Source organism: Sinocyclocheilus rhinocerous, unplaced genomic scaffold (genome assembly GCF_001515625.1).
Source record: "Sinocyclocheilus rhinocerous isolate Xijiao unplaced genomic scaffold, SAMN03320098_v1.1 scaffold617, whole genome shotgun sequence".
NCBI lineage: Eukaryota > Metazoa > Chordata > Actinopteri > Cypriniformes > Cyprinidae > Sinocyclocheilus > Sinocyclocheilus rhinocerous.
In genome coordinates, this window is record NW_015632743.1 from 308,951 (window position 1) to 317,622 (window position 8,672).

General features: G+C 36.2%; 1 protein-coding gene across 1 annotated transcript in view; it reads right to left on the minus strand.

The window, feature by feature from the left end:
- Positions 1 to 7,579, minus strand: part of ube2j1 (ubiquitin-conjugating enzyme E2, J1) — a 16,294-nt gene extending 8,715 nt beyond the window's left edge. The window contains exons 1-5 of the mRNA XM_016556083.1: positions 7,376 to 7,579; positions 5,956 to 6,029; positions 5,641 to 5,772; positions 1,423 to 1,507; positions 998 to 1,103 (exon numbers count right to left, since the gene is read on the minus strand). Coding sequence (XP_016411569.1) covers positions 998 to 1,103; positions 1,423 to 1,507; positions 5,641 to 5,772; positions 5,956 to 6,029; positions 7,376 to 7,406 — 428 coding nt within the window. The 5' untranslated portion in view covers positions 7,407 to 7,579. The remainder of the gene's footprint in view (positions 1 to 997; positions 1,104 to 1,422; positions 1,508 to 5,640; positions 5,773 to 5,955; positions 6,030 to 7,375) is intronic.
- Between the last annotated feature and the right edge of the window lie 1,093 nt (positions 7,580 to 8,672).

The following is an 8,672-nucleotide window of genomic DNA, read 5'->3' on the forward strand; positions in this document are numbered from 1 at the left end:
AACTGGGAGAGAACAGAGTAAACTTTAGGGTTACCTACACAATGTCTATTTAAATGTCTGAAATCTTAAAATAAATTAAATAAAGCGGTTGAAAACACTGAACAGCTTTGATATATGAAAAGCACCGAGTGCTTCTTCCTCTGGCTCAGTGCCAGCCAAAGCGTCAAAGGGTTAAAATCGATCGCATTCCGGGGGTGGAGGGGGGACAAATTGAACCTGGGGTGGGAGGGGGCCTGGCTGACTAGTTAATTAGCATAGCCTAGGTAGGGTATCTTCTTGTTTTAGGGAAGTTCATGTTTGATAAACATCCATAATAGCCTTGACATCATAATATATTATAATATTTTACTTGGCTAGTTTTTGATTAATGTTTTTGTCTTCTGTGACTATATAATAAATAACTTTCCTGTGTATATATTTTTGTAATAAAAATAAGCTTCTGTTTCATAAACTTGGTGCTGATAACAGCTTAACATTATTTACCTACCTTTGGGGTCTTGCTATATTCCAATATCATTATGCCTCAATTAGCTAGTTATAGATTAAGAGTTGTTGTTTTAGATGTGCGTTTAATAATTTATGTTGTTAAAATAACATTCTGTTCCGTAAATGCATTGTTTGCTGGTTTATTTAGCTACTTTTCAGTACACCACATTAAGTATGCCACTTAGTACTGTAAGACTTTGAATGTTAAAGTGCAAATTAACACCTGACCACTCTTGTGGGTTTGCTACTGTTACAATTAAAAATCACAGAAGAGTAAAAACATAGCAGGCAGATATTGGTATGATGAAAGCAACATGGCTACAACAAATAAAATCGATAATGGGTGTGCGAATAATCAAGCATTGACAATAATCAGTCATATTGGCGGCACTGAGGGGCCCCGATGTAAAATTCTGCTTAGGGCCCCATAAAGGCTTGGGCCGGCCCTGCATGAATGTAACAGATGAATAAAAAAAGAGGTAGGTAAAGAGGTAAAGGATGGACATCATACTTTTTAGCGAGAGCTCTTCTCTCCTCAGGAGTGTAATCCAGAGATCCTATGGCTCCTTCCCCTTTAGTTGGCATGAATCCAATAATCGCTATCAAGGCTGTCCGAACTGACACAAAAACACAGAGCGAAACACACAGCTTAATGCTGGATAACAGAGGAAGGTACAGAATCAACACTGGACAAGATGCACTGGAAACCTCTGTATACAAATGTGTAATATATGTGTGTCACACGGCAGCAAGTGGATTAATTTCATGTTGAGAACGTGTCTGGGTCATATTATATTATATTTCGTATTCAGAAAATAAAGACTATATTAAATCAATAATAAATCAATGTTTTAAAAAATCCAATATTCAGAGTTTTTCCAGAGGTGGTGTAAACGTTTGGTTTGGTTGGTGGTATAAATTTACGGAGATACCCACTACTCCATGACGGCTGCCATGTCTCTGGATGGTGACCGGAAATGCTCAGACAGATCTTCTTCCCAACTTCAAACCTTCCATTGGGCTGAAGATGAGAGCAAGTTTTGTATTAATTAAAAGAGAAACAGAGAGGGACAACAGAAAACAGATTAGGGGAAGAGGAAGTCAGCAGATGACATGAAGGACACTTATAAGCCATGACAGAAAAAACATCACTCAGAACCTCTTCCCAAAAATCATCACCTAATATAAGGATCCGCAAAACTACATACTGTCAAAAGCAACTAGTCAGTGGTTTGCCTAAACCAAGGTTATTATAGTTAAAGTTTTTATTTCCATTAACTAAAATGAAAACAAAAGTTTGCAAAAGAAACAAAAAGTGAACTGAATCTATAAAAATGTTTTACAGTGCAAACAGAATTGCAAAAGAAAGTGTTTAGCTTTCATATTTTGGAATAAAGTTGAGTTGAAAAGGTCTGTTTTTTGACTGTCAGTGTATTCTATTAAATCAAAGTTGCTGAATAATTAATGCTCTGAGTGGCGGAAGCTGCAAGCATGTACTGGTAAATGCAGATTTACAATTATGTTGTGTTGTTAATAACCTTTAAAGGTAATTGACATAATATTTTGAGTGATGCAGTTTAAGCAAAATAAATCCTACTTATACACCATAAAGCAAAATAAAACTGATATAAGACCCTTGAACAAAAAGACTGGTATAGGGGCAAGTCCACCAGACACTAAGGTTTTTCCCAGGGGGTGTTTACATTTGTACGGTACAAGCTGGTGGGGGTTAGTTCAGTAGTAGTCAAACAGACAACAATATTTAATTGTGGTGCTCCTGTTTGAGTGAAAAACAGTTGGCGTTCCTTCCATATAGGCTGCGAATGCTCTGCATACACAAGCCATTTGACAGAATGAGTTAGCAGACTGGCTAAATAATATAAACATGGGCTGGAGTTGTGTGGATTGTGGATTATTGTGTTGTTTTTATCAGCTGACATTCTGACGGCACCCATTCACTGCAGAGGATCCACTGGTGAGCAAGTGATGGAACGCTACATTTCTACAAATGTGTTCTGAAGAAGAAAAACTCATCTACATCTTTCATGGCCTGAGGGCAAGTAAATTGTCAACAAATGTTTATATCCAGGACTATTCCTTTAAGGCATTAAGTTATTTCCACACATTAACAGTTAAGATTTCCGATTTGCTGCTTCAACACAAAGGTTTTGAGACTTTAGTCTTTGCAACTTCAGGGATCTTATCTATGCACAATCAGCTTGTAACACTCCAAAGAGAAAGGAAAACTTGAAATCGCATCATATGACCCCTTTAATTAAAATAAATAAACAAATAAAAATAAATAAAAGGACTGCACTAATGCAATGTTACTTTTGTGTAAAGAGCAACATAAACAAAATTTAAACAAATGACCACCAACTTATTTAAAATTCAAATAAAGTGAAACATAGTCAAAAAGGGAAGATAGACAGAAAGCTAAAAAGAGAAATGAGGGATGTTGTAAAAATCCATTAGGATTTCAAAAGAAACATTAACTTGATGAACCCCCAATAATTTTTCGTAACTATATACAAAACAAAGCTATTTTTGTTTTTTAAGAACATTTATTACTGAATGTGAATGTTACAAAGATACACTTTGTTTTAGATCAGTAATTTAAGTCACAAGCCCTAATGACTACATAAAACTGGATAGCTTACGTATTACTTACTGAAACAAGCAGTTAGGGAGGGACATATCAAAGGACTTTTAATAGCCAGTTCATATGAACCATGATTGCAGGTGCAGGTGGTATCAAGGGAAGGGACATTTTCATTCTAGAGAGCATTTAATTGGGAAAAAAAGTTTTGTGCAGGGTGGACAATCATGACTTTTTGGTTTGTTTACTTCGAAAAGAAACATGTCGAATTGTGTTGGAAACAATGGAAAAATAAGGTTAAAGGGATAGTTTAGCCAAAAAAACAAAAAATTCTGTCATCATTTACTCACCATCATGTTGTTCCAAACCTTTATTAATTTCTTTCTTCTGTTAAACACAAAGGAGAGATCCTGAAGAATGTTGGTAAACAAATAGTTGACGGAAGTTATTGACTTCCATAGTAGGAAAAAAAAGAAGAAGCTATTTTTGGGTGAACTATCCCTTTAAGTTTCATTTAAGCTTAAGAATCAACTCATAACAGTCTCAACTCACACTAATCACACCACACTGGTCACAATGCATGCAAGCAGACGACACAATAGAAAGGTGTGCTGTCTATTTACTAGGCTTGCTGCTGTAGTCTGTGTTACTGGTATTACCCGGTGTTAAGCCATAAACCAAATACATTCCTTCCCCACTGTGGTACCACCCCCACTGTCATTTGCTTTTTTACAGAACTAAAAACGGTTTAGTTCTGTTGACAATTGTAAACTGAAAGCGTCTGCTCTGCTCCATACAGCACGAGCTGCAGAGCCGCAGCAGGAGTCAGACTTCACTTTTCACGTGAAGAGAGTTAGGCTCGAATACTGACGAGACAATGACGGAGGATTGGGTTTCCAAGTGAAATGTAAAAGCGCCTGGTTGGCCATATTTTGATTTTAAACGATCGCTTCTTAAACAACAACCTTCTGAAACCTTCTCTGGTTTCAGTCTTAGAAAATGAAAGGTGTAAAGAAGATAAAACACAATGTGACACCAACATCGCAAATTTGAAAGCGAAAGAGTCCAAAGCCCCGACCTCCCCTGGTGTTACCGGTAATACTGGTTTTGTCACAAGTTTATATAAAAATTTTCCTCACTGTGACATCCCTACTATTTACTGTCATAGTACTACATGGTGGTATACAGTTATTCAGGTATTCAAAGGTGCTGTAGATTCATCAGCATTGAAAAAAACATGGTAATTTAGCAGGCGTTCAAGTATCGTTAATGAAACCATTCCTTGTGTAAATCATCTGGTTCCAGTAGTTTTTACTTACTTAGTCCCAGGTAAGATCTGTGAAGGAGTATAACATTCTGGAGTGGGGTGTGCGATATATAATGTCTACGATAATTTTGTAATTGTTGTTTTAAAGAAGTGTAAGATGACATTATTGAGCATATTACTCACTTTGCCAAAAAGCAAACAAAAGCACTGTGTGATGTGGTCTAGTACAATGCAGTTAGAATGACTGCAAAATTGAAAATATGGGGGCAAAAATACCCTGTATGAATTTGTCTTCTATAGCATGCTTGTTTTTTCCCAAATACCTGCATGATTGCAAATTTGATAATGATTTTATACAGCAGTTCATTAAACAAGTTAATATTGCGAGTTACATCTTAAACACAATATTTTCTGTTTTTTTCCCCAAAGAAAATAGTTTCAAACAAAGCCACATCATAACCATTGTGTGTCAGTACAATGCAGTTAGAATGACTGCAAAATTGAAAATATGGGGCAAAAATACCCTGTATGAATTTGTCTTCTATAGCATGCTTGTTTTTTCCCAAATACCTGCATGATTGCAAATTTGATAATGATTTTATACAGCAGTTCATTAAACAAGTTAATATTGCGAGTTACATCTTAAACACAATATTTTCTGTTTTTTTCCCCAAAGAAAATAGTTTCAAACAAAGCCACATCATAACCATTGTGTGTCTCCAAAGCAACACACAGTGGTGTTTCACTTGCTTCATTTCTGAATGAATCAGCTTTTTGAAGGAATTGGTTAAATGAATGACTCACTCATCAAAGACAGTGACTTTCTGACGCCTACTGGTGGTTTTAGTTTCATATTTAAAGTATAATTTTATTTAGAAAACAATCATTTCATATTTCAGTATTCAAAATATTCCAGTATACATCTAATTGCTTCTGTGACACACCTGCAGTTCAAAACTAGATTTTTGCTGACTTGACTGTTAATGGCCGTAAAGTGTCTTATTATTCTAACCGAATTTAATGATTAAATGTAAGAATTTGACGAAAAAAATAAATTAGGGTGGCAAATATCGCAAGTTCATTTCTGTCACTGCTGTGAACTGACCGCCGCACAGAATATGAAGAGCACGAAAAGCTTCAGGAGTCAGCTGTCAAGGCCTAAACCCACCAAGGTACCAGCACAAGAACACACTCATCAAAATATTGTCTAATTATCCTTATCGAGTGTAGGATGTGAGTGGAGGCATTAGAAGCTGAACTGGTTTAAGCAGTACAGAACTTGTCTTACAGTGAGCAGAATGATGCTGGGGGGCTTCATGGGGTATTCAGGGGGCAGCACAATCCGCCCGTGATACACTCCACCATCAAAATCAGAGTCTGGAGGTCCTCGAACGGAGAAGTGCCACTCAAACAGATTATCCTGTTGAACACGTGACAATCACAAAGTCACTCACTCGGTAAGGGAGAATAAAAACAACATGATGAAAACTAGTTCATACTCATCATGCTTTACAAAAAAAATCATTATTATCGTTAATAAGACAATAATAACAATACTAATATTAAATTATAATAATAAAACTAGGCATCGGCAGTGTCTCACCTCCAGTGGCTGAGCGTGATAATGTTCTGTCGGGTCCCGGAGCTCTGCTGCCTCTTTCATCAGCCTCTTCACAGCTAAGAAACATTAAAAACAGACAAAAGACTGCTGCTGATCCTGCCACACTGATCTGTCTTTGAGCTGTGCTCTTATGTCAATATCTGCAACAAATATTCTATATACTGACTGGTCTCTGAATGGACCAGAAAACAAGGCCTGGTGCTAGTGACTCTAGTGTCTATGTATTACAGTAGAGCTGTACTAGATTGGTTCGTATATTAGCCTCTCTCGAAATTATGTGAAGACAAAACGGAGTAATTCATTAGTGGTGTTTGCGAAGACAAGCATCACTACAGTATTTCAAACTAAAATATATGCATTCAATTTTGTGCATAACCCATCCTGATTGCACTGCACACATGATTTCTCAAATCATACGTACTATCACTTCTCTAAAAACAAAAGGGAAAAAATCCCACACGATATCAGAGAGACTTAAGGGTGGACTTGGGATTTTTGACTTGGGATAGTAAGTCACCACATAGCAACCACTAGAGATCCAAACCATGCAAAAGCCCAAATAATTAGCAAAACAAAGCCTATAGCAAATTACTCAAGCTAAAATTATTGCAAGACAACTCTAAACTAAAACAAAAAAACAATAAAAATAATAACAATAAATATAGCCTAGCAAAAGGTACTAGTCTAAATAAAACAGAAACAAAATAGTAAACACATAATGTAGTGTCCTACTGATTAATCTCTGAAATAAGAAAATGCGTAGCACAAAAAAAATTTTTTTTTAAAAAATACAAATGTGGGTAGCACATCATATCATGTCACTTAAAATATTAGCATATTGTTGGGCATATGGCGTTTATGATAATGTTATTACATTTAAAAGTTTGAGTTCCAGGATTTTTTTTGCTGTTTGTTTACTTATTTTACTTATTCAAGGTTATTTATTGTTTACTAATTGTTTACTACAGTTTTGGGTTGACACTGTTAAAATCCTCCATTTATTACAAACTACAAATTTCTGTACAATTACTGTATCAACGTTTGCTGGTTTCTTCCCAAAACACTATTGTAGTGACAGCACCATGGCACAGTGATGGTACTATCAACATATACCATGGTATTTGACGATTATCATATTCACGTACCATAGTGTTTACATGGCATGGCACTTTGTTCGATCACAGATTCAGGGCTAACAATAGCAAACAGTTAAACACTGTGCTCACACACAGTGTGAGATGGAGCATTGACTCATAACTTACAAGAATGAGCTCTGACTGAGGCTAATCACGACATTTAAAGAGTTGAATGTGTGTATAGCCTCATATAGAGCACAAACCTCATGAAATTAAAGGTGTGACTGATTTAATGTTGATGATGTGGAAAAGATGTGATGACATACCTGGACTCTTCAAGTTATATTTGCTCTCCATGTCTGAAGAAAGCTCACGCCGGGCTGATATCTTCTGTACCGGTTATGTGGTGATTTCGGCCAGGTGGTTATCTAGAGCTGTAATCCTGACGTGGCAGCACTGAAGTTTTTATTTTTTTCCTACTGTCGAGATGAATTTTCTCAGATGTCACATGAAAAAATGAAAACAGGAAGTAAAATGACACTTTGAATCGCTGAACTTTATTGATGCGCTTCACACGAACAACGCTATGCGACGTCATTCACTGAATTATGGCAAGCTGTGTTTACATTTAATCTCTTTTTTCAGTGTGAACGCTCGAGATTATTTTGGATTGATGTATCTAACTTCATTTCAAGAATGTTTGGAACATTAATACAAATTTAAATGTATGATTGTTTTTGTACAAGATACAATTGATTCTAAAAGTACACTTTCTTTCCTTACACAACTAATTATTGTACTTAAAAAATATCATATTCATGTAAAGAAATGGGCTAAAGCTAAGTCAAATTGTGAACATTTTATAAAAGAAATTAAACAATATGGTACTACTTTGCATAATATTAGAAACAGAAAAGCTAAAAAAGACTTATGAACCATGAGTCTGTATTTGGTGTCTTGTGAATGTCCTTTTTATCCGATCTTTGGAGCTTCTGACTTTGGTGCCCATTTGTTTTTGTTTTTTGTTTTTTCACAGAAAAAAGCTGTTAACATCTTAGTGAGTTTTTGGATAAATTTGGTTTTCCAGTCAACAGAGTATGGTGTTTGACAGTGTTGTGTTTAAACACAACTGTATATACAGTAATCAGGCCCGGATTGGCTAATCGGGAGCACCGGGAGGATTCCCGGTGGGCCGTTCTGTATTTTTGGGCGGAATCCTAGCGGAATCCTCTGCCGGCTGCTCCCGCTTCACAACGGGTCTCGCGCTGACGGCAGTTCCCTTCACCGTCCGGACTTGTCATTTGCACTTATATATTGTTGCTCTTTTGTTACTTTTGACTGCTTTTATTGTCCTCATTTGTAAGTCGCTTTGGATAAAAGCGTCTGCTAAATGACTAAATGTAAATGTAATTGTAAGACGTCTTTCGTTGTAAGTTAATGCTGTTAAATAGAGAGAGAAAAAACTTCTAGTGTATTCTTAAACGTGGACCTCATTATTGAAGTAGGGCCTACAAATCCAAGCACCAGAAGCAGCCCACACTCTCTAAGTTTTCTTTAATTGAAAAATATGCATTTTCATTAATTCAAAGAAAGTATGGTTGTAATGATATTGTATCAAAACTT